A 26,148-nucleotide genomic window follows, 5' to 3' on the forward strand; every position below is an offset into this window, starting at 1 on the left:
GCACCGGAGCAGAGGCCGATCTCCGATCTGCGATGAGGGACGAGCGACGACGGCGACGACGAGCGAGCTGCGGCGTCGCGGCGACGTGACCGTGGGTTTGCTGGGGTTTGGTTTTTATTTGTGTATTTGGGATTTTTTTTTTTTTTTAGATAAAAACCTCTGTCTCTCTGTGTTCGTTGTGTTTCTCTCTGTGTTTGGTTTGTTGTTGAGTGTTGAGTTTGGTTTGCTGTTGAGCTTGATTTGCTCTGTATAGGCAGTATCGGGCATTGTGGTATCTACCACCGATTTGATTTCTCTGCCAGCGACGTGATGGTTGGATTTTCTGTAGTATTTTTTTTTTTTTCACGGTTGAGACGTGATGGTTGGATTTTCTGTAATTTTTTTTTTTTTTTTCACGGTTGAGAATGCGTGGGCTTGCCGTGAGCGAGCTACTGGGCTTGCCGTGAGCGAGCTACTGGGCTCACCGTGGGCTTCTCTGTGAATTTTTTTTTTTCAGATTTTAGTTCAATTTTTTTGGGTTTTTTTTTTTTTTTTTTTTTGCTTGAAAGTAGAACAGATAATTTTTTTTTTTTTTTTTTATTTAATCTGAGGATGTTACTAATTTTTGATTGAGGCCTGGGAGAATGGGTGAGAAATTGGGAGGGGGGGCCGGCTGCCTAAGGTTGGGGGGGCCTAATTATTTTTTCTTCATAGGCTAATGGGAAAAAATTTTTTTTTGCAGGGGCCTTGGCCCCCCCAAGCCACTATGTGGCTCCGCCCCTGGGAGGATCCACTTACAAGTATGATTCTCGCAAATGATCCATCGTCGAATTTCACAGAATCAGGGGCGGAAAGACTGTTAGACTGTCCATGAAGTAGAAGCGTTTGGAGTCAGATAACTGGGAGCTGGCAAGGCTGTGACTAGGGTTGGACAAGAATGTGTTAGAAAAAGAACAAGGCAAAGAAGAACATCCCAGCTTATACACATTGTCTGTAAAGTAAAACACAGGCTTAGAATCAAGAAAGGTCTAGTGGAAAGAGAGATTTTATTATTCTTTAGTATAACTATAGAATTCCTTCAGTTCCGCTTAAAACCTGTATTTTAAGGACTGGACCGTACGTCGAGAATAGTTTATGTAATTTCCTGGACCCTTCCCTGGTTGCCTCGCTTTAACATCTTGACGAGAAAATATTTGATGAGATTAGGAAGAATGTGTTTTCTTTGATGCAGTGAGAGACTTTTCCACAGAAGAATTGGTGAAGGAAAGAAAAGGAAAAGAGAAGATATTTGATGAGATTAGGAAGAAACGGGGGGATGAAAAAAAAGATGAAAAAAATTAGAATGAAAAGAAGACAAAAAAGAGGGAAGAGGGTTTGGTGGGATTTTTTTTTTTTTAATTTACAATTATACTGGTCCAAAACAAATTAAAAATAAAATATATCACAATAGCTGTGGTGTGTACTCAAAAGAAAATTAAATTTATTAATAAAATATTAAACTGGACTGACCATAATTAAAAACAATGACTCATGAAATTTTATGATATTCCACACCATAATTTCACAATAATTTTATAATATTTAGTAAATTATTATTAATTCTTATTTGGAATTACTACTAATATCACTTTTTTTTTTTTTTTTTTTATCGTTAACAACTTGTTACATAATTTTTTTGGGTCATTTTTTAAGATTTTAGAGTACTTTGTTCATTTTTACTTTAGTGGCATTTTGGTAATTTTGTTAATTGGGTAATTGGGTGGGTTGGGGTTTACCTATAATAATTGGGTTGGGTTGGATTTGGGTTAGAAGCAATTAGTTAAATGAGATTTAATAGGTAAATGAGTTTTATATACTCAACCCAATTATGCCCATACCAAATCCACCCAAACCCATTCATTTGACACCCCTACTAATCTTTAACTCGACTAATGTGAGTAATTTTGAGTCATAGATGTGTAAAATTGAGGCTTTTTTTTTTTTTTTTTTTCATTTTCTAATGCAAATGCTCCTAGTGACAAGATTTAATCATCTTAGCCCCAACCATTCCTCATATATTGATGCTTACATCACAACTATGTTACAAGAAGATGTGATAACAAACCTTATTAATGTTACTTAAACAACAAACTACTTTCATCATACTATAATACATTCAGAGGCGTAGCCAGAAATTTTTTCTTGGGGGGGCCAAGATAAAACAATCATATTGATTTGCAATTTAAGAAAAATTCAAAATATAACATTCATACATGTCTTGGCACATTAGTTTAGAAAAACAAACATTAAATCCAAAGTAAGTCTTAACTATATATGTATCATATATATATATATATATATATCATAAGATTACTACTAGAATTTTTTTATTAGTGTAATTCAAATTAGCACTCAAAATACTAACAAGCTAATCAACCAATTGAGCATCGTAAGGAAGAATTAATGAAGAGAAATTGAAGAAAGAGCACTCGGTAATGGCGATGAGTATTGAGTAGAGTCTTTTGGGTGACTATAAAGTGCAAGGGGATATTGTAATAGTTTTGGGAAATTGCAAAACTTAAATATAATATCTAAAGTGTAATACATTAGGTTTCTCAATTAAATTCAAACACATGTTTACCATGACAAATAAAATACAAGCAATATTATCATTTTTAAGGACAATTAAATTCAATACAGAGTTTAATTGGGAAAGATAATGTACTACACCTTAGTTTTATGACTTTATTCTATTAGGAAAATTGAATGACTAAACAGTGGTAAAAATGAGGGGTAAAACTGTTGTAAAAGACATGGAAATGAACATCAGGACATGGGATATGGTCTTAGCCTCTTAGCAAAAAATAATAATTAAATAAATAAAAAGGGATCTGCCAATGGCTGTGCTTTTAATGGAGAATGGAGAAAACAAAATGAATAAATCTTTATGGCTAAAAGTGGGGATTTGAGATGAGGGAAGGGAGTTCTTATGGCTGATATATAGGAGGGGGGGCCAAGTTTTTTATCTTGTGGGGGCCAGCTATTAAATCAAAGGGACGGAGAACTAGTTTTCCCTACAATTAGAAAGGATTTAAAAAATTTTGGAGGGGCCATGGCACCCCCAATGCATTACTTAGCTCCGCCCCTAAATACATTACTTACACTATTACACACCTTTAGTGTGATTTCTTTCATTAGGTAATTGATAGAAAATGCTGATGTGGCTAACAACCAAAATAAAATATAATTTTCTTGTCGCATAAATTGATCCATAGACCGCCACATCAGCATAACTAAAAAATAGAAAATTATAAGTGAACCTCACAGGCAATCACGTGAGGCTCAATTTGGGATCAAAATCCCTATTAGTAGCACAATTTCATCCTCAGCCAATAGGCTATAGGTAAAAATCTCTCTCTCTCTTGAAAATAGGTTTCATCTTCAGCCTTCAAATTGTGGCAAGACCGACCTGAATGTTCTATAAGCATTTTCCCCTAGGAAATTAAAGCAAACCTGGGAGCAAGGTTGAACTACTTTAGGTTGAAAAATCAAAGGAAGACTTGTACTTAGACTTTGAAAGGTATAGTTTCTCACGTTATAGTTAGACTATTAAACTTAGTCTAGTCCATGCATGAATCCAATAAGATATGTTGACATTAGTCTTTTTCTTTATAATAAATCATTATTTTCATTCTCTTACTTGGAGTTGGTGGTATTATTAGTCTTTTTTTCTTCTTCTTTTTTAAAGATAGTTCCAACATAGTCTTTAATCTTTATTCATTTATTGTGTTTTGGACCTTAGAGCATTCACATTAGCTTATGCAAAAATTTCTATCTATTTTAATATAATAACATATTTTTTCTATTTTATATATTCACTTTTCAAATCACCACACATCAAATTATCTATTTTATACTACAATTTTATTATAATATTAATTTTTCTTGATTTTTTAATTGTTTCTCTTTCATCACATACAACAACTATCATTCATTCTCTATCATCGGGATATGTAAAGGAAAAAAAAACTAAATATAGAGTGAATAGTGTTAATGTAAATTTATATGATTATTAAAGCAATTTTCCAAATTTACACATCTTTAGCTTGACTGATGTGAGTGATTTTGAGTCTTAGATGTGTCAAATTGAGAAATTTTTTTATCTTGCATTTTAGTGCAAATGCTCTCAATGACAAGATTTAATCATCTTAACCCCAACCATTGCTCATAGTTTGATGCTTACATCAAAACTATGTTACAAAAAGACGTGATAGCAAATCTGATTGATGTTACTTAAACAACAAACTACTATCATCATATTGGAATACATTACTTATATCACTGTGTACTTTTGGCGTGATGATCCTTCCATAAGTATAAGTTCTTGTAAGGTGAAGAAGTAAAAGTCGGAGTTCAAATCTCTAAAAATGAACTTTACACATATTAGACTAGAGTAGGATTTCTATTTCAAATAAAGAAAAAAAATGCATTACTTATAACAATTTATGGTTTTACATCTCTTTATTATTGTAATTATTATTAATTTTTTGAGTTATGTTTACTAATTACGGTTCAGGGTAAATTACTTATTTGATCCTCAACTTTTATGTTATATGTCAATTTAGTCCCTAAACTAAATATGTCAATTTGGTTCTTAACCTTTTGATATTATGTCAAAATGATTTCTACCATTAGGTGATTGATGGAAAATGCTGACATGGCTAACAGACAAAATAAAATATAAATTGACACCTGGGTGAGTTTGGCATTAGCTTTTAGCTTTTAACTTTTATGTGCAGCTTTTTAAAACCTCATTTCTTCCCGCTTTTTCTCACTTTTAAAAAAAATTTCAAATTATAAGTATACTTTAGCACACTTTCAACAAAAATTTTCAGCAAAAAGATAAATGAGTTATTCCCAAATGAACAGCTAGATTGCCACATCAGCACACACACACACACACACACACTCTCTCTCTCTCTCTCTAAAATAGGTTTCATCTTCAACCTTCAAATTGTGGGAAGACTGACCTGAACGTTCTATAAGCATTTTCCCCTAGGAAATTAAAGCAAACCTGGGAGCACAGTTGAACTACTTTTGGTACAAAAATCAAAGGAAGACTTGTACTTAGACTTTGAAAAGCAGTTTCTCATGCAATAGCTAGTCTTCATCCTCTTTAATAAGAACATCAGCAATGGGCTTGTCAAATGCCAAATGTAAAGTACATTTGGCATACAAGTCCAGAATAAGCTCAGCAACTGGATGGCTAAACCGAGGAGAGGCCAAATTTTTTTGGCAATAGCGCTACAGTACCATCTCACATGTGAGACAGTACTAGTGCTATGCCAAAACAATTTACTGTATTTTAATCCGTTCAAGCCCTTCTCTCTCTTGCTACAGTACTCGGTTATTGCTCTCTCATCCCTTCTCTCTGTCTCTCACCATTGTCAAGCTTCTCTCATCCCCTCTCCCTCTCTCTTGCCGAATCACCAAGCTGATTTCTCTGTGACACAAGCCAAGACACGAGCCAATCTCTCCATGATGATGCCGCTGGATAGCGTGATGATGAACAACGCGGTGAATAGGAGGAAAGCGATGATGGGTTTCGTGATGAATTGGTGGGTTTCTCAATGGAGATTGGTGGGTTGCCAATGTCACCGATGATGGTTTTGCTCAAGATTGCTGATGATGGGCTGGATGTGGTGTGATGTTGGCAGTGTTGATCTGGTGGCGTCGTGGGTCAAATGGTTTCGTCAATTTGGGTTTTGTGGTTTCGCTGATCTAGGTTTTGTGTGGGTTATGTGTGTGTTTTGCATTGAGGCATGGATTGATTTTTATCTTTTGGGTTCAAATGGGTTGGATGTGGCAGTGATTTGATGGTTTTTTTTTTTTTCCTTAATTTGGATTTTTGGTTCCAGTGGGATTTTGGTGGGTAGTGGGCAATGGGCATGGTGGTGGTGGTGTGGTGATGATTGGGTTGTTTAGTTGTTGAGAGAGGGACAAAGACTCAGAGAGGCAGGGACAAGGATGAAGAGAAAGGAGTGATAGATAGCCTTTAAATATTATTTTATTATATAATTTATATTATTTTAGTGTATAGGATTGTAAAATAAAAGTTGGGATGTTGGAAGTATTGAAAAATAGTATGGTATAATTGATAAAGTAGCTTTTTGGGATGGTAAAATAAGATAGGATGACATTTCCAGTTGGAGATGCTCTAAGGGGCCACCAGTTTTTCAGGCTTCATCAACTTTTAAGTCCTCTCTTCAGCAACCTCTAGCAATAATAATGTGCAACTCTGTCCTATTTGAAGTTTGATTGGATCTATTTTAATTGCTTTTGGATTTTGTACTGTGATCACCCAAAAGACACCACTCTTGCAAAACACATAATGCAAAGATACAAGAAAGTTTAATAAGAATATCCATACACATTCACTTAAGTACAAATGTTAAATACTCAAGCACAAAGTTTTCAAGCTCAAATTGAAATTTTATTGTCACCTACAGCCTACAAGACAACAACAACAATATTAGATAAAGAAACGCATATTAGTATTAGTGGAGCCACACACTAATACGGTATACCAATAAATGGCCACAGGAATGACCAAGATTCAATCCCCCATAAAATTCAAACTACTAAGATTAGTTATTGGGTGATAGAATTTATTAAAACAATAAAAATTACATCATTAGTCAAGCAATAAAGATGGTATAGTAAAAAATCACCGTGGTCCTAATAGAATTGAAGGCAATAATGGAGTAACAGCAAGAATATGCCCGTCTTGGTTTTCAACACCAGCCCTCATGTTTGGTGAATATGGATTCGAGAAGAAATAATCTAGGCTAGATTCAACATTCACAACACCTTCTAAGACCTTAACCACCATGGACATGGAAGGCCTCCTTGTGAAATCATTTTGCAAACACCATGCTGCAACCCTCATCATATTCACAACTTTTCAACCAAATCCAGCAATTGATCTTCCTCAATATTTTTCCTGAAAAGATCAAGTAGATGCATTTCTTCCTTTGGCAGAGAGCGATCCAAATTTATTCTTCCACACAAAATCTCCAAGAGCACTACTCCAAGGCTATATACATCTACTTTTTTTGTAATCACTTAACTCAACCATTCTGGAGCCATATAGCCAGGAGTCTCTCTCATAGTTGTCACAACTTGGCTTTGGTCATGGTCAACTAGTTTAGACAACCCAAAATCAGAGACTCTTGCATTAAAATTCTCATCTAAGAGGATGTTATGTAGTTTTATATCCAAGTGAACTATCTTCTGCCTAAAATCCTCATGCAAATAAGTTAGTTCCCTTGCAATTTCAAGGACGATCTTCTTTCTATGTTACCAATCAAGCAACATCTCAGGATTTTGGTGAAATACCCATCTATCTAGAGACCCATTAGAATGTACTCATAAACAAGAAGCCTATGACATTTCTTAGCACAAAATCCAATTAGTCTCAACAAATTGATATGATGGACGTTGTCGATTGTCTCAACCTCTGCCAAAAATGATTTTTTGATATGACTGAAATCATCAAGACGCTTTAGTGCAACTTTTGTTCCATCAGGTAGAGTCCGTTTGAAAACTGTGCCACAACCTCCTCCACTGAGCTCCTTATTGAAATTTTCTGTTATTGCTTGCAAATCATTATAAGCATATATTGTGGGCAACACTGGTACATGATCCAAATAATACTACTCAGCTTCATCTACATTTTTCTTTTTCCAAAATAGTAAAGTACAGATTCCAATTAAAAGAAACATAAAAAGCAAAGATCCGGGAGGCTAGATCCCACTATTATTTGCTTATTCTTCTTATGGTTTTTTTGTTGTCTAGGAGGATCTGAACTTCAGACATTTTGGACATTTTGGACCTTAAGGTATACTTTAAGGTTATCATTATCTTGATCAATAGACATCAGTGAAAACATTTGGGAGAGTAAATAGCAATTCCCTAAACTTTTGCTCGAATTATAAAAAGCATCTTTGCATGAACAATATTTTAAGCAAGCCTGTTTACAACTTTCTAAAATTATATGTTGGTGATCTGGATTTATACCTGGGGGGTCTTAAGTAAAGGGAAAGTTTGTGATGTTCTGGAGCTCTAAAAGAATAAAAGTTTTGGAAGCTTCACAAGACAAGGGAGTAATCTGGGAGCAGCCATGCTTAAAATACTTAGGTTTGCTTTCTTTGATGGGCTGAAAATAGCTTGTTGCATTTATAGGTCTAGGACAACTACACTGGCCATTCGTACAAATACCATAATTACCGCAAACTCTAGGTAAACCACAGGATGTAATATAAGTTTTGAAAACATCATATACCTCCCCCCAATATATCAAACACTTTCAAGTGTCCATTGTCAGCCCCTAGTCTCATATACCAATTTGAGAAGTTTGTTGATGGAATAACCAAACTTGAATTTACATCGCTGAACATATATAATCTATCCTTTAGGAATTGAACATAACGGATATTATTTACTGTTAAAGTAAAATAGAGTTGGGGGGAATAGAATTGATATAAAGCAAAAAACCCTTGCCTGGTGACATGGAGCGAAAACAATCACCCTAGACTAGTGAGTTGCTGCCCTGCCACCAATTTTTGCCCAACAAACAGCGTGTTAACTGGGTGAGCATAAGACTGCCAAATTGTTGCACTCTTGTCATCCAAGAGCCGGTTGCACATTTCGGTTAAGTTTAGGCCTGTCACAGATTTGGTTGATTCTTTAGTACTATAACTTAAGAATTGCATGCCGTCTGAAAATTGTAAATGATAAACTTCTGGTTGACTTTAATAACTTGATGAGAAAAGTTAATGTAATTTCTTGGATCCTAATTTAGAGCAGATCAGAGGCCTTCGTTCAACTTAAGCTGCACGCCTGACATTAATAGAACATCACCGTTTTAGTTAAGCGAAGCACTCGGATTGGAGTGCAATTCAATTCCAGTGGATTTTAGATGTTTTCCTTTTTTTCCATTTTTATTTATTTATAATTTTTTAGGAATTTTTCTTTTATAAGAATTTTTTAGGAAGGTTTAGATGTTATCTTGGAACAAGTTTGGTCAATATTTTATTAAAAAAGGAACTTTCTTTTCATAAACCCAAAAAAAAAAAAATATATATATATATATATAAAACCTAAAAGAAGAAGGAGAAATAGAAATGAGAGGATGATTAAAAAAAATCAGTGCTACAAACACATCCAATTTTGCACCATGCTAAGTAATTAACTTATTATGTAAGCAACATTATTTTCATATGAGACAATCATAGCCAATATTTTTATTACGTGTGTCCACGTCCCACGTTTGCATTTTCAGCTTTTTTTTTTTTTTTAGCCGCATTATTTGACTTTTCAACCAATTTTCAGCCACATTAGTGGGTCCCGTGCACTATTCATGGAACCCACAAACCTCACTTTTCAGCAATATTTTCATTAAAAATGAGTCCCACGGTACTATTTACACATTTAAAAATTATTTTGCTAAAGTGTTTTTAGTTTTAGTTTTCAACTGTATCCAAACGGACCCTACGTTAGAAATACAAAATAATTGTATTGCATTTCATAAGACATGAGATGCCTTTTTTATGTTTTGTTGATAATCTGCAATAATATTAAGAAAAGGATTTTGTTAATGTGTGTCCTAAAGGCACACAATAATTTTCATTTTTGGAAATTTTTTTCTCGGGAATTGAAAAAGTATTAATAGTTTTTTCAATTCCCGAGAAAATGATTCTAAAAATGGAACACATTAACCGGACCTTAAAAAAAACAAAGGGAATACAAGGAGGGCAATCTTCCTTATAGACTGACTCGATGACATGTGGAAAATATTATTGGAAAAGAAAGACAGCCTAGATTGAACAATGTATCCAGCAGCTCATGAGCTACTAAATTGCAGCATTTGCGAACCCAACAGAAAAGAACAAAAGGAAAAGACGTAGACAAAAGACAAATGTTATTTTATTTATTTATTTATTTTTAGATGAAGACAAATGTAATTAATATAAGAGGCATGTGATATGAATAAAGTACAAGTAGTGTGATTTGTACAAATATGTGTGTAGTATAAAAACCTAAAGTGGGCTTCAAGCCAATGAATCTATATATATTAACATATTATACACCCATCACAACTTAACTACTAATCTATATATATTAACATATTATACACCAATCACAACTTAACATAATAGTTGAATATGAAATTGGGTGTGTTCATAGACTAAAAATTTTGCTATCCAAACAAAACAAAATTTGCAATCCTATTTTCTCATTTGATCATCTCCCCCACTCCAGCCTGAGTCCCCTCACTCTTTGTGCTTGCTGTGTGGCTGACGACACTCACCGTTGCAGTTGTCATGGCAATCATATTCCTTGGTAAAATACCTCATCTTGGCAGGTAGATTTTAAGAGAAATGCTAGGTCCACAACATTTTCACAACAAATTATAAGTAGTACGTTGTTCAAATTAGAACTAATAACAACTTACCACCTATGTTTTGTTATGAAAGTATTGTGAAAATATTGTGGACATAGCACTTTTCAAATTTTTATATAGTTCATTCATCTTCAAATATAAAGATATTAAAACCTTAGGCACTGTCATTGTAGTTGTCATGCCAATAATGTTCATGTTCTTAAAATATGTTAACTGAACAATAAGCATGCTGAACTTTTTCCTCTATGCAGTTTTACTGGAGCTATTGTAATTGCTTTTGGATTTTATATAGTAACATGGGGGCAAGCCAAGGACAAAGTCATGGCTGCTGACAACGTTCATAGCTTGGAATCATCCACCCAAAAAACCCCACTCTTGCAAAACACATGGTGCAAAAGATACATGAAAGTTTTATAATAATATCCATACACTTTTTTTTAGATAATAATATCCATACACATACACTTAATCTGAGAACTACTAAAATATTAAAAGCCCACTACTAAGGTTCCATCAACAATGTGGGTTTCAATTAACTCAATTGGTAAAGTTTCTGATAGTTGTATAAGAGATTTGGGGTTCAATCCCCGCCTACACCAAAAAACTGATTGGTGTCTTGGTTCGATGATAAAGAGTTATCATTAGAAGTGGACGCCATAAGTTGAAACCTTCTCAAAAAAAAATACCATCAACAATGAGTAATTTTTACTTTTGGCACGTGGTGTCACACTACTCCCACCATCTTTGGAAAGGTAAGATTAAAAAGGCTAATGATGCATACCTAAAACAAAAAATTGTAGGACTACATAAAAAAAAAAAAATCATAAAAAAAAAATTAAAAATTGCCACAATTGTCTATATAACAGGCTGTGAGTGGTAGAGAAAAAGAGATGCGTTCATATGAAAGTGACAGATAGTCAATCACAATCTGCCACATAGGATAATTATGACAAAAGTCGTGACTTTTTATGTGGTAAGATAAAATTACTCTACCTAAAATATTGTACAATTTAGCCATGGTACATGAGAGAAAGCACATGATCATAGGGTTAGGCTTAAATATCTATTATATGTTATAATATTGATTTTTTTTTTTTTTTTTTGGGCATATGTGATAGAATTTTAATCTATGGCATCCGCTCCCTCATAATTGTTTTTTATCATCAAGCTAAAACACTAATCAATTTTTGGTATAAGTGGAGTTTGAACCCCAAATATTAATTTTAATAATAAAAACTTTATTAATTGAGCTAATTGGAACATACTTCTAATATTGAAGGTTAATAAACCAAAATAGTTACAAATTTCAAGGTTATAGTTTATCCCTTGAAGTTTTGCCTAGTAATCAAATTTCTTCCCTTGGGTCGTGATTCATCTCTTTTCTTTTCTTTTCTTTTCTTCCCTCCATATTGGTCCAATTTCATAAATTAGGGCATATTGTGCTAATTTGAAGCTATAATTTTGAAAATGACATTTTCCTAATTATGGATTAGAATTTAGAATTTAGAATTAAGCTTTTTCCTACATGTCAATCAATCTGTTAACCAATCACAAAAAAATAAAAAATAAAAATAAAAATTATTCCTACATGCCTATCAATCATTCCGAGGTGACTAAAACTAGGACAGTTTGAACTAGATAGAAGATATATAAAATTATGAATAACATCTCAGCAAGGCATTTGTACAAACTTACCAAAACAATACTATATATTATGCATGGGTCTTTAGGTAGAAACGCAACAATACGACAAATAGTCCACAACTTGGATTGAAATTTTAGCGTCACCCACAGGACAACAACAATATTAAATAAAGAAACGCATATTAGTATCAGCGGAGCCACACACTAATATCAATAAATGGCCACAGGAATGAGTAAGATTCAAACCCCCAAGAAATTCGCACTATTAATATTAGTTATTGAATGCTAGAATTTATTAAAACTGTGCAAATTACCTCATTGGTCAAGCAATAAAGATGGTACAATAGAAAGTTACCGTGGTCCTGATAAAATTGAATACAATAACGGAGTAACGGCAACAATATGCCCTTCTTAGTTTTCAACTCCAATCCTCATGTTTGGTGAATATGGATTCAAGAATAAATAATCGAGGCTAGATTAAACATTCACAACACCCTCTAAGACCTTAACCACCATGGACATGGAATGCCTCCTAGTGAAATCATTTTGCAAACACCATGCTGCAATCCTCATCATATTCACAACTTCAACTCCATGTAATTGCATATATCTTCACTATACTTATCAATTAAATCCAGCAATCGATCCTCCTCAATATTTTTCCTGAAAAGATCAAGCAGATGCATTGCTTCCTCTGGCGATCCAAATTTCTCCTTCCACACAAAATCTCCAATAGCACTACTTCAAAACTATAGACATCTACTCTTTCTGTAATCACTGAACTCAACTATTCTGAAGTCATATAGCCAGGAGTCCCTCTCATGGTTGTTACAACTTGGCTTTGGTCATGGTCAACTAATTTAGAAAACCCAAAATCAAAGACTTTTGCATTAAAATTCTCATCTAAGAGGCTATCATGAGGTTTTATATCCAAGTGAACTATCTTCTGCCTACAATCCTCATGTAAATAAGTTGGCCCCCTTGCAATGTCAATGATGAACTTCTTTCTATGTTGCCAATCAAGCAACATCTCAAGATTTTTGTGAAATACACATCTATCTAAATACCCATTAGACATTTACTCATAAACAAGAAGCCTATAACATTTCTTAGCAAAAATACCAATTAGTCTCACCAAATTGATATGATGAATGCTACCAATTGTCTCAACCTCTACCAAAAACAATTTCTTGATTTGACTAAAACCGTCAACACACTTAACTGCAACTTTTTGTGCCATCAGGTAAAGTCCCTTCGAAAATTGTGCCAAATCCTCCCCCCCCCCCCCCCCCCCCCCGAGTTCCTTATTGAAATTTTCTATTATTGCTTGCAAATTATCATAAGCATATCTTGTGGGCATCCCTGGTACATAATCCAAATAATACTCCTCAGCTTCATTTGCATTTTCCTTCTTCCAAAATAGTAAAGCAAAGATTCCAATTAAAAGACACATAACAAGCAAAGATCTGAGGCTAGATCTCACTTTTATTTGCTTATTCTTTTTTGTGGTTTGTTTGTTTTCTAGGAGGACCTGAACTCAAGACATTTTGGACCTTAATGTATACTTAGAGTAAGTATAATCTTGATCAATGGCCATCAGTGAAAAAATTTGGGATAATAAATAACAGTTCATAAACTTTTGCTTGACTTATAAAAAGTAGCTTTGCAAGAACAATCTTCTTCTTTTTTTTTTTTTTTTTTTTTTAATAATAGATTGAAATTCTACTCTAGTCTAATTTAAGTGTATATGTGTGTAAAACTCCCTCTTGGAGACTTGAACTCTGACCCTTAACCCCAACACCCCCACAAGCATTTATACTTGTGAAATGACCATCGCACCAAGGATGTGCAGTGATTGTAAGAATAATCTTTTAAGCAAGCCTGTTTACAACTATCTAAATTTGTTTGTTGGTGATCTAGAGGGGAAAATGGGCCTTTTCCCTTATTTTTTAAAATATCTAGTACAATGTCCCTATTTTGAAATTATTCAGCAGAATGTCCCTATTTTTAAAACTTGATTTTAATAAAATCGAGTTCTGTATAAAACTCGATATCCTCAAAATCAAGTTATATGTATATTTTTAAGTGAAACTCGACATTAGCAATGTTGAGTTTCATTTAAATTTTCAAAAAAATTGAGTGACAAAATATGCATAGAACTCGACATTGCTAATTTCGAGTTCTACTTGTAACTCAATTTTTATAAAATCGAGTTTCAAAATAAGAACACAATGCTTAATAGACCATTTCCCCCGTGATCTGGATTTATACTTGGGGGTCTTGAGTAAAGGGAAAGTATACATGACCCATGATCAGAAATAATTACATCCGACTCGAATTGAAAGATTTATATTAAATATATATATATATATATATATTTTAAAAACGTTATACACTGGAAAACTAAAGATGAATGTGGCTGGACCCTATCTTTTCCAAACAGTACAACCCAAAAAATCATACGAACTAGCTACTCGCTATATACACCACAAGTACAGACAGACCCATGTTTGGGCTTGTGGGGTTAATGGCCCCCCCGACCCAATGGAAAAAAATAGACTATATATATTCTGCTTGAAATTGAATTTGGACCAAACAAAAAATAAACTTGGCCTCCCACCAGAAGATGTTGCCCTTAAATCCAAAAATAGCCCGAATGGGTTGGGTCCTGTTAAGAGTAAGTTTGAACCTAAAGCGTAGTCTGTAGTAAATGGGTTGGGTCCTGTTAAGAGTAAGTTTGAACCTAATGGGTTGGGTCCTGTTAAGAGTAAGTTTCATCTTTTTCTCCGTTGGGTTATGTTTTGGGTTTTGTTTAGATGGGTTGGTTTTGATTACTTCTATTAACTATATAAAAAGAGGTTATAACGTAAGAGTTCTATTTTGGTTTATTAAGCCACTTTGTCTTTATTTTTTTTTGATAGTTTTTTTTCTTCTTTTTATATATATTTTTATACTGATACAACAAATTTCATAATATTTTCACAATTATTGAGGTGTCAATTTCTTATAAGTCAAAATAAAATAATAAAATATGAAATTGTGACCAACCACAACTGAAAATAAATGTTTTGTGAAAATGTTATGACACTTGTTAGGTGAATGTGTAAAAGTTACAGTAATTTTGATCTACAATGCCCCTTTTGGTGTAGTGAGCCATTTTTTTTTTCAAGTTTTTAACAGTTGCTACAGTAGCTACAGTGTTTTTTTTTTTTTTTTTTTTTTTTTTTTTTTTTCTAGTCTTCCATTTGTACTTTTTAAATATTTATAAGAACCCGCATATATATTGTTATATTGACATAACAAATTTCACAATATTTTTACAATTATTGAGGTGTCAATTTCTTATAAGTCAAAATAAAATAATAAAATATGAAATTGTGACCAACCACAACTGAAAATAAATGTTTTGTGAAAATGTTGTGACATTTGTTGGGTGAATGTGTAAAAACTACAGTACTTTTGGTTTGTTCAATATGTACTGTTCATCGCTTTTTTTTTCTTTTTCAGTCATAGATTTGTTCTCTTTTTTTCTATTTATAAAAAGAGTGAATAGGCTCATGAATAATATTATGAACATTATTTTTGGTTTAGTGACTTGCCTTTTTCTTCCATTTTTTCCCTTCAAGTTCACCAACTTGGTTTGAGCTTTTTTTTTTTTTTTTTTTTTTTTTTAAAGGATATTTATATGTTTACTTTTTACTTGTAACGTAAGCTTACATTGTGTACACACAAAAAGTAGCAAATATTATATACATTTGCCAAAAAAAATTATACAAATTTATATTGTAAGTGCAATGTATATTTCTATATATATATATATATATATATATTTTATATATATAAAAAGAGTGAATAAGAAAAATTACAGTTATTTTGCTACAGTAGTTTTGGTTTGTTTAACTTTCACTGTTTTGCTAGCTGGTTTTTTTTTTTTTTTTTTTTTTTGTGAGTGCATAAAGTTGTAGTATATTTGCTATATTATTTTTGGTTTGTCCACAATAATTTTCACAATACTTTCATAACAAATCAAATATGGTAAATTGTTATTAATTCTAATTTAAACTTACCAATGAAACTATTTTTTTGCCCACCAATAACAACTTGTAGTAACCCACTACTTATAATTTGTTGTGAAAATGTCATGGACATAACATTTTTTTTTTGTGAAAAATGTTAAGACATCTTGATGTTGTCACAATATTTTCAAAAATGCTGAGCTGTCAATTCTTTACAAGTTAAAATAAAATATAACAAAATTATAAAGGTATTATGAAAATGTTGCGTCATTCTGTTGTGTTTTTAGAAATTTTTTGTAGGTTTAATCAACTTTGTTGAGCCAAAATTCATTATTCCACATACAATTTTCTTGGGTTGACGTTTTGTATATTTTTTTCTTTACACACTATTTTAAGTAAAAACACATAGTTTTGCACACAAAAACAAAAACAAAAATTTAGGAAAAAAACATTTTTCATCCTTTATGTTTGGGGTAGTTTACAATTCTTCCTTAAACTTTAAAATGAAGCAATTTTTCCCTTAATATTTTGAAAAATAGCAAATATGTCATATTGTTATTCTCTCAGTTAAACCCTAATGAAAGCTTATGATTCTTAAAATATTTTATTGTGTAATGTCTAAATTACTTTTGCTAAATTTTAACATCCTAAAAATTTTCTTTACGTATTTTGAGTTTTAAATGATAAAAATTCTTAGAAAGTTAGAATGATAATATTCGATGACACAAGCCTTTTGTTATCTTTTTTTTTTTTATTTTTTTATTTTTTTTTTTATTTCTTGGCAAAACTCAGTCGTTTATTGTTAAAAGATGATAATATTCGTTATCATTCTTAGAAATTTTTAGAGAATAGATATATTGTCTTTAGCAAGTAGATACTAAAAAACTATTATAGTTAAATATAAATATATTTATATGTTAAATAGCTACCCTAACTTTGTGGTTGATTAAAATTTTTAAATGAATGAGATTAACTTTTTACGACATAATTATTAAAATTCTTAAAATTAATGTCTCTTTTGATTAATGTAAATCTCTATATACTTTAAAAATCAAATGATTCTTATTTTTGTTTTGTAATATAAATTAAATCTAGAATTGATCTTAATTACTAGAGTACTTTTTTTCCACGTCAAGCACGTGCCTTGCAGGTGCTGCCCTAACTAGTTATATATAATATATCAAAGAGAGACAAAAGAGCATTGTTACACATATAATATTATATAAATAATTAGCAAGAATGTTACTATTAAATTAATATTTTAGTTTAGCATCTTTTTGTTTGTCTATTTGTGATTTGTTCTCACATGATTTTTTTTCTCATTTTAACTTTAAATTTTTTATTTTTTGTGTTTTACTTTACAATAATAATTAGTAATACTACCACCTTTAGTAAGGTATCAATATATAAATTTTGAGATTTTGAAGAATTTTGAGTTTATTTTTTTATTTTATAGATAATTACATTCCAATATATTACAAATAGTTATTTTTGTCTCTTTTCATTTTTTGATAGTTTGTTAATAATAAATGAATTTGCTTTTTCGTACTTCAGCCCCCTCACTCAAAGTTTTGGCCCATTCCATAGAAAGCCCCAAAATCTACAAAATTCTCTTATTGCTTTTACAATTTCATCTGTAGATTTGCATTTTCAATGGTGAATGACACCACTGTCCAAAGTTCCACGAGGAAAAGACAATATTTTACAAAAACATAAATATCAAATTCTAAGTAAATTTTATTATTCAAACAAACCTTAATGACTCGACCAACTAGTCAAAATGTGTCACATCTGACCTTTTACAACAAGCAAAAACGATAATGGAAATATATAATATATATATATATATATATTTTTTTTTTTTTCTTTTCTTTTTTGGATAAGTGTTTTACATATATTATTCATAAAAAAAAAAAAAAAAAAGTGTTTTACATATATTTATTCATTCATAAAGAGATCCTTTTTCCTCCATAGACTAGAAGCCAACTAGTGATCCTACAAAGGCATAATAGCAATCATTGAGCGAGCGAGCGAGAGAGAGAGAGAGATGGCAGAGAACTGTTGTTACAAGGATGTTCTGCCATTTTCAGCAATGGTTGCAGTAGAGTGCACAAACGTGGTCTTAAACATCTTGTTCAAAGCAGCAAGTTTGAGAGGGTTGAGTTACTATGCCTTTAATGTCTACTCCTATGCCTTATCCACTCTTCTTCTTCTTCCCTTGGCCTTCATCATCTTCCTCCGGTCTGTCTCTTAATCTGATTCTCTATATCATACATAAAGTAAAGTTCTTCATAAAGTCAATGAAAATTACATGATGCTATAGCTTTTTATTTATTTATTTTAACTCATTGACTTTTTATCTGATATGTTCAGAACCACAGAGCTTCCTACATTCAAGCTGTCTGTCCTCTATAGAATTCTCCTCCTGGGAGTACTTGGGTAAGAAGCTAGATTCTTGTTTTAGTTTTGATTTGGAGACAAATAAAAATGGACTGAGGCAAAATATGGTTTTTTTTTTTTTTTTTTTTTTTTTTAATTATGGATGGGAAGGCAGGTCTGTAGCTCAGGTGTGTGGCTATAAAGGCATAGAGTACAGTTCAGCCACTCTTGCTTCAGCCATCAGCAACCTCACACCAGCTTTCACTTTCATTCTTGCTCTAATTTTCAGGTTTCTTCCATTCTTTCTTATGTTTCATTAGAGTTCTGTTTTTGTCTTAGTGCACAAGAATTATTAAATCACTGGTTATTTCAATGATTCTATGGACAACATCTTCTGGTTATGAAAGTCACTAAGAGCATTATTTTATTTGTTTGCTTTTCCAGGCAGTTTTTCATTCCTATGTAAAGTTACTTTTGTTGCAGGAAATTCATTTGATTGGTTAGAAATATTCATTCCATTGAATGGTCTTTAGGCAAGGCGATTCCTGCTACATCATTAGATTATGGACAATGTGTGTGCTAACTACAAATGGAGTTTTAATAAAAATAATTTATAAGGAATCATTATTTTCATTGTCCTACTTGGTGTCTTACTGAGTCTTTAATTTTTATTCATTTATTGTGTTTTGGACCCTTTGTGACAAGATTTAAACTTCTTAACCCCAACCCTTCCTCATAGATTGATGCTTACATTGCAACTGTGCTATAAAAAGACTGCCTATGGTTAAACTCTTTATTTTAATACAGAATCAAAGACCAGAGCGAGAATGACTTGTCCATATAGTCGTTTCATTTCTTTAACCAATGAGTTTGTTAAATACAGTTCTTATTGGCTTATGTCATTAGAAAATTTTTTCCCCTTTCCTTTTAATGTTATATGGATGCTTCAAAAAGGATGGAAAAGCTTGGTTTAAGAAGCTCAAGTACTCAGGCTAAAATCATGGGCACTATAGTATCAATATCAGGTGCAATGGTAGTGGTTCTTTATGAAGATCCTGCAGTCATAGAGACCTCGCTTCAATCACCATCTCTTTCAGTTCATTTTCCTCTAAGCTCATCACTATCGAATTGGGTAATAGGTGGCCTTCTACTTGCTGTTGAGTACCTTCTGTTTTCAATGTGGTACATTGTTCAGGTACTTGGTGAATTCTTATTTCAAGTACTTTCTTGATATATGAAATTTGGTAGTGGTCTATAGAATTCAAAGTGGCTGATTTGCTCATAACATTTTACAGACTCAAGTTATGAGAATATATCCATCAGAGCTAATTGTGGTGTTCTTATACAACTTGTGTGCGACAGTTATATCTGCACCAGTATCTTTATTGGTAGACAAGAACTTGAGTGGTTGGAGACTAAGGCCTGGCATAGCATTGGTTGCAATTGTATACTCGGTAAGAAACTAATGGACTACATGAAAAAAAAAAAAAAAAAAAAAAAAAAAAAGGCTATTGGTATTGTTTGACCAGAGGAATTCTCTCTGATCAGGGATTCGCTTCAGCCTTCAGCAACATTGTCCACACTTGGGGTCTGCACTTGAAGGGACCTCTGTATATATCAATCTTCAGGCCATTATCAATTGCCATAGCAGCTGCTATAGGTGTTATATTCCTTGGTGATGCTCTCTATCTTGGGAGGTATAGTACTGTCTTGTGAGCGCGCACACACAATTTACTTTTTCCCACTTTTGGGAGTTGAACATTTGAATCAATTCAAAGAAGCAACTGCTATTTTCTTTAACTGCCTATTATTTGGCTTTTCATGGTTCACTTGTCTATTTTTCTTCCTAATGTTGCAGTGTTGTTGGAGCAATAATAATATCAATTGGATTTTATGCTGTTCTATGGGGAAAAGCAAAAGAGGCAGAAGAAGAAGAAATGAGTGAGGATTGTGATTTTGGTAGCTTGGGATCCTCATCATATGGTAAGACCCCTTTGTTGCAAAGAAATGAGGCTGAAGATATGTAGAATAGATGTAAACAGATTAATTGTAGCTGACCAAAAATTCTTCAGCACATATTTGTGATCTAGTTGGTCAATGATATTTTCAAGTTTAGAGCAAAGCACATGTCTAAAGGTTAAACCTTTTTATTAGATAGCTCTATGTCCATGGTCAACGCTTACAACCAATTAATCATTCTTTCATTTTCTTATGTAACTATAATATATAATTTAGGACAATCTCCAATTTATCATACATTGAGGAAATGCTTTAGGCTATAGTTAGTGGCTTCTTCTGTAAGTTTTAAATTAAATAGTATATAATTTAGGACAATCACCAATTTATAATGCATTGAGGCACAATATTTTAGGCTATGGTTAGTGGCTAACTGAGTTAGACAAGATAGCACTTAATAGATCAAAGGTGCCTAAGTTCTTTTGTCATCATCACTGGCTGACCTGACTTAAAGTTCTCGCCAGGGGTCATAGCTCTCCCTGAATGATTTCCAGACTTGTTCCCAGATAAGTCACCCTTAGCAGTTGTCCAATTTGCCACAGACCATAATTGGTTATTGACTATCACCTCCCTGCTTGTGGACGTGAATAGAGAAATATAGAGAGACAGAGGGCATGCTGCTTCTATCCCACATAAACTTTCTTTAATTCATCATTGCATCTCTCCAACATGCTGCTTATATCCCACATAGACCACTGCAGCAGACAACGTAACATCTAATCTCTGAAGCACATGGTTGGACTGCTGCAATCCTATGTTTTCCGAACAGCTACAAAAAATTATATGTACTAGCTATTCACTGTATACATAAAATCCAGCACCCAAATAATCATGTTTTCCACCAAAAGAATTTATTGAAAGTAAAACTAATGATAATATGTGGAGAATAACATTATAAAGAACCACTGAGTGATTCGTTTTAACTCTAGTCATTAAGAAGCAAAGGGCATTGCAAAGTTACAATATTGGCTCCATCTCAGTCACCATCCCTTCAGCTTTATTCTCCACTGGGCACATGCACATCTGAAACATGGTTAGTGATAAATGGCCTTTTGCCTGCTGCTGAGTACCTTCTGTTGTCAATCTGGTAGATTGTTCAGGTAGTTTTATAAGGAAAAATCTTTGGATTCTCAATGGTAGTGCTTCTGAGATGTTGCAAACTTTATGAGGGAAAAACTTTAGAGAGAAGCCAAATTTGAATTCTGAGGCAGTTTCCAGAAGGGGTGGTTGGCAAGTATGATTCTCAAAATTAATCCATCATTGAAATTCACAGAATCAGGAGCAGAATTAGACTGTTGGTCCAGGAAGTAGAAGACATTACAGTCAGATAACTGCGAGGCAGGGCTGTGACTAAGATGGGAAGAGGGATTAGAAAACGAATTTGGTAAAGAACACAACACGTCAACACCAATCCCAGCTTATATCCATTGTTGTAACACACTGTGCTAGAAGAAAGAAAGGCAAAGTGGACAACAAATTGACAGATGACAAGCATAACCAAGAAATCCCTTCTCACAGAAAAAAGTTGTGTATGTAAGACTTATATTGTGCAGAACTCTGTGTCTTCAAGGATTTATATGGTAGAACTTTAAATTTTAGCATCTCTATTTTGTGCAGGGCACTATACGATACTATACTTTGTTTTAGTATTTGATAGTTATGAAAATGAGCTTGCCATGCTCGACATAATACAAAGTATGTTTTCCCCCTTAAAAGATGGGTATTTTTCTTATATTGATTTTGTGGGGGAAGGCAGGTCTGTAGTTCAGAATTCAGATATGCGGCTACAAAGGCATAGAATACAGTTAACCAACTCTTGATTCAGCCATCAGCAACCTCACACCAACTTCTGCTTTCATACTTGCTCTAATTTTCTTTCATTATTTCGTATTGTTTATTAGAGTTCTATTTTTGTTTCTGTTGAAGTCTTTTCACTATTATTTTTCTTTTTGAATTAATTAACTTAGGAACTTATTATATTTGATTGCTTGTAGATTATCTAAGTGCACCATTATTTTATGTTTCTTTATATTTGATTGCTTGTAGATTATCTAAGTGCACCATTATTTTATGTTTCTTACTTACTGGCCATGTGCTTAGTGGACAAGAAAGTTAAATCACTGGTTGTTTCAATGATTATTATGGGCAAATTCTTCATACTTATGAAAGCCAATAGGAGTGGTATATTATTTGTTCGTTTATCCCAACAGTTTTTATTCCTATGTAAATTCCAAGTTATGAAAATATATCCAGCAGAGCTAGTACTGGTGTATTCTTGTGCACCTTGGTGCACCAATTATATCTGCACGAGTATGTTTAATTGCTAAAAGAAACTGTTTTAAGTCTTAATTTGCTTTGGCATATTCCGTGTCAAATTTACTTGTAATTAAATTCAAATACGTATTATTGCTTTTTGTGGGTTCAAGAACTGAACTTTGAAGTTGCTGAGGAAGCATTTTTGCTCGAGCAAAGTTGAGTTTTGGTCCCGTGAATCTGGCATGTGGCAGTCATTTGAAATTCAATTCAGGAAGATTTCACGGGACCTTTGTGGGAGTTTTGCTCAAGCGAAATGCTTAAACCTAAGACAATTCTGTTACGTTCTCACATGCTGTTCTAGCCTTTACCCATCCCTTATTTCCCATGAAATTCAACCCAAATTTCCATATGAGAGTTGAGAGAAACCCAATAAAAATTAAAACACTTACCCATTCTCTCTACTCTCTCTCCCTCTCCACGTAGCCACCAACCTTTGAGAGGAGATTGATACCACTATTTCCTTCACTACATTCAGAGTTGTGAGAGTTATTTGGTGACTGGAAATCATTGGAATCATGCCATAAATCCAAGAATGTACACAATTTTTATTGGTTTTTTGGGGGTCCGTATCTCTAAGTTCTAATGTCTATTTTCTTTGTATTTTTATGCCAAAACTAGAGTTTTGTCCAAATAGAATAAAATTTCATACTTCTCAACCCAAAAATTAAGGGAAAAAAAGAAAAAGAAAATTTTAGTCTGAAACTGAAAAAAGCAATCTACCAAAAGAATCATTTTAAGGTCTAATTATTCAAAATAGACTGTATAGACCAAAGTAGACTAGTAGACTACAATTGACCGAATTGGTCAAAGTAGATTGAAATGGACTGAAGTAAATTGACATGCTATTGTGGCTCAAAAGGAGCATGACAAAAATAAACGTTACACTTCAGTTTTTAGATATTATATAGATTTATAAGACTTATATATGGTAACATTTGTGTTGGGTTAAGATAACTTGACCCCAATTAATTAATTCAATTACTCAAATTAATTAATTAGGTCAAACTACATGCAAATCATGGAGGCACCAACAAATTAAATGCAGCAGAAATTTAATTAACAAAGTGATTCGTTGATAAATGGGGAAAACATTTCGTAAGGCAAAAACCCCACTGGGTGAATTTAATGTCACCACTCCTAAAATCCACTAATCAATAATCAAGCGGTTACAAGTATAAAGAATCTTACTACTACTCTAACCTATCCCAAAATACTAACTTACAGTTGAACCTTTGTTTCAACCCAATTAAACTTGATCTTGTAGTAGCTTTCTTTCTCTTGATGCACAAATCTTCAATCTATGACTAACTTTTTTGCACAGATTTCAATACGTGACTAACTCCAACAACTTGAATAATTGTTGTTGGCTGCAAAGTTTTTCACTTCATTAACAATGAAAATCAAGAAGCAGTTGGTAACACAACCCTATGGCGTACAAATATAATAGCTTTTCATAGAGAAAACTAAACTCTTAGTCTTTGTATTCATGTGTGACAACTCTTAAAATAAGCCTTATATATGTCTAGGGTTGTAAGAAAAGAAACCTAAAACAAATACATCAGCATGGGTCGAATTTCAAATCTAGAAATTCTAAAATTGTAATTCTCGATAGATCGAGCTTCTGTCAAGCTTCCCATTTGGTCTTGATAGCAGCTATCTGTCGAGTTTTAATGAAACAATTTTTCTCCACTCATTTCTTGGATCAATCTTCATGTCTTTACTACTAACACTTGTTATGTTTGAACAACATATTTCTTGATGTATTAAGCCCAACTTAGATCTATTCAATTACAAGTAAAGTGTGTTTTGTCAAAGGATTAGTCAAATACATAAAAAAATATAACCCTAACAATTTGTAGTAATCACAGTTTCACTAAAAATAAATAGAAATTTGTTTATTAAGTTGTTGACATGAAACTAACCAATCATGTCACTTTGTAAATTTTATAGTTAATAAATGATATTGTTTAAATGTTATGTTTACTATTAAAAATTTAAATGAAAACATTTATAGGATGCAGTTATTGTTTGATTAATATTAATTTTAAAAAGTTCTTAACTGACTTCATATACTAATAGATTTGGACAAAATAATTAAATTAATTCATTTAGTTATTTACTAATAAATCTTATAATTGAAATGTATCGAAATGCTATGCTGATATGACTCAATAGGATTGTAGTAATAATAAATACCACGCTTAAGTTTTTAGATATTATATGAATATAGATATAGATTTGTAAGAGTTATATATAGTAAAATTTGTACTAACTACAATATCACTAATCATAATTAGGAATTTGTTTATTATGTTGTTGATGTGAAACTAATCAATCAAGTCACTTGGTAAATTTTTAGTTGGTAAATGATAATCATTTAAATGTTATTTTTTCTATTAAAGATTTAATTGAAACCATTCAAAAGATACATTTTTTAAAAGATCTTATTGTTTGATTAATATTAATTAAAAAAAATGCTTAAATTACTTCAAGTATTAATTGATTTGAAAAAAAAAATTTAATTAACTCATTTAGTTATTTACTTAGATTTTACAATTGAAATGGACCAAAATGATATGATAATATAGCTCAATAAGAATGTAGTAATAATGAATGTTACGTTTTAATTTGTAGATATTATTATATAGATGAGTACTAATAAATTGAAATATGTACATGAAAATATAGTAATGATATGAACTCATGAATAGAAGGGATATTGATCTTATCTGCTGAAATTTTTCGCCAAGTGTAAGCAACAGCAATATATATATATATATATAAAAGATAGTTACACTATACTGCTAATTTGGCAGCTGAAATATTTGTCTCTTTGAACTTTCAACCACTTTGTATATAAGAAAGTGCTTATTTAGCTAGAAGGCTTCTGGGTACTAAAGGGAACTGTGTAATGAATATGATTGAGTGATAGAGAATTTCCCTTTTGCAAAGCAATTCCCATAAAGAAGTATTGAAAAGCTCCAAGAGATAAAGCATACTGACCACCGCAGCAGTCAAGGTAACATCTAAAATCTGAAGCTCTTGGCTGGACCGCTGCAAATCCTATCTTTTCCTAAAAGCTATTTAAAAAAAAAAAAAAAAAAAAATCATACTAGCTATTCACGATATGCATAAAATATCCTAAAAGAGGAATTGAGAGGGGAGACTGAGCTGGCCAATGGATAAGATACTGTGTCTTCCACCAAAAAAGACAAAAACGAATTACGCCGAACTCTTAACTACTATTTTGACAAAGCAAAACCAATGACAGGAACGTCGACAATGACATTATAGAAAGAGCGTACGCTATTCCCTCCCTCGTATCGAGGGATGACCCATAGTGGGTGGGATCCA

At 32.5% G+C, this 26,148-nt stretch overlaps 2 protein-coding genes and 2 pseudogenes across 3 annotated transcripts in view; 2 read left to right on the forward strand and 2 right to left on the reverse strand.

Annotated features, from left to right (window-relative positions):
• The window catches only part of LOC126714942 (WAT1-related protein At5g40230-like), a 91,257-nt gene extending 69,174 nt beyond the window's left edge, over window positions 1-22,083 (forward strand). The window contains exon 9 of the mRNA XM_050415363.1: window positions 20,599-22,083. The gene's annotated coding sequence lies outside the window, so the exon portion shown is untranslated. The remainder of the gene's footprint in view (window positions 1-20,598) is intronic.
• LOC126703062 (G-type lectin S-receptor-like serine/threonine-protein kinase SD2-5) lies at window positions 6,686-8,666 on the reverse strand (annotated as a pseudogene).
• LOC126703071 (G-type lectin S-receptor-like serine/threonine-protein kinase SD2-5) lies at window positions 12,479-13,307 on the reverse strand (annotated as a pseudogene).
• On the forward strand, window positions 18,046-20,679 carry LOC126714930 (WAT1-related protein At5g40230-like). 2 transcript variants are annotated; one of them, XM_050415348.1, is made up of 7 exons: window positions 18,046-18,324; window positions 18,457-18,522; window positions 18,638-18,751; window positions 19,417-19,657; window positions 19,758-19,916; window positions 20,011-20,159; window positions 20,321-20,679. In XM_050415348.1, the coding sequence occupies exons 1-7, from the start codon at window positions 18,131-18,133 to the stop codon at window positions 20,487-20,489; spliced, it is 1,092 nt and encodes a 363-aa protein (XP_050271305.1). In that variant the 5' UTR covers window positions 18,046-18,130; the 3' UTR covers window positions 20,490-20,679. The 2 variants fall into 2 exon arrangements, with proteins under 2 accessions (XP_050271305.1, XP_050271306.1); XM_050415349.1 differs by having other exon boundaries at window positions 18,119-18,324; window positions 18,634-18,751.
• Window positions 22,084-26,148: the final 4,065 nt, after the last annotated feature.

The sequence above is a fragment of the Quercus robur genome, chromosome 2, assembly GCF_932294415.1.
Source record: "Quercus robur chromosome 2, dhQueRobu3.1, whole genome shotgun sequence".
NCBI lineage: Eukaryota > Viridiplantae > Streptophyta > Magnoliopsida > Fagales > Fagaceae > Quercus > Quercus robur.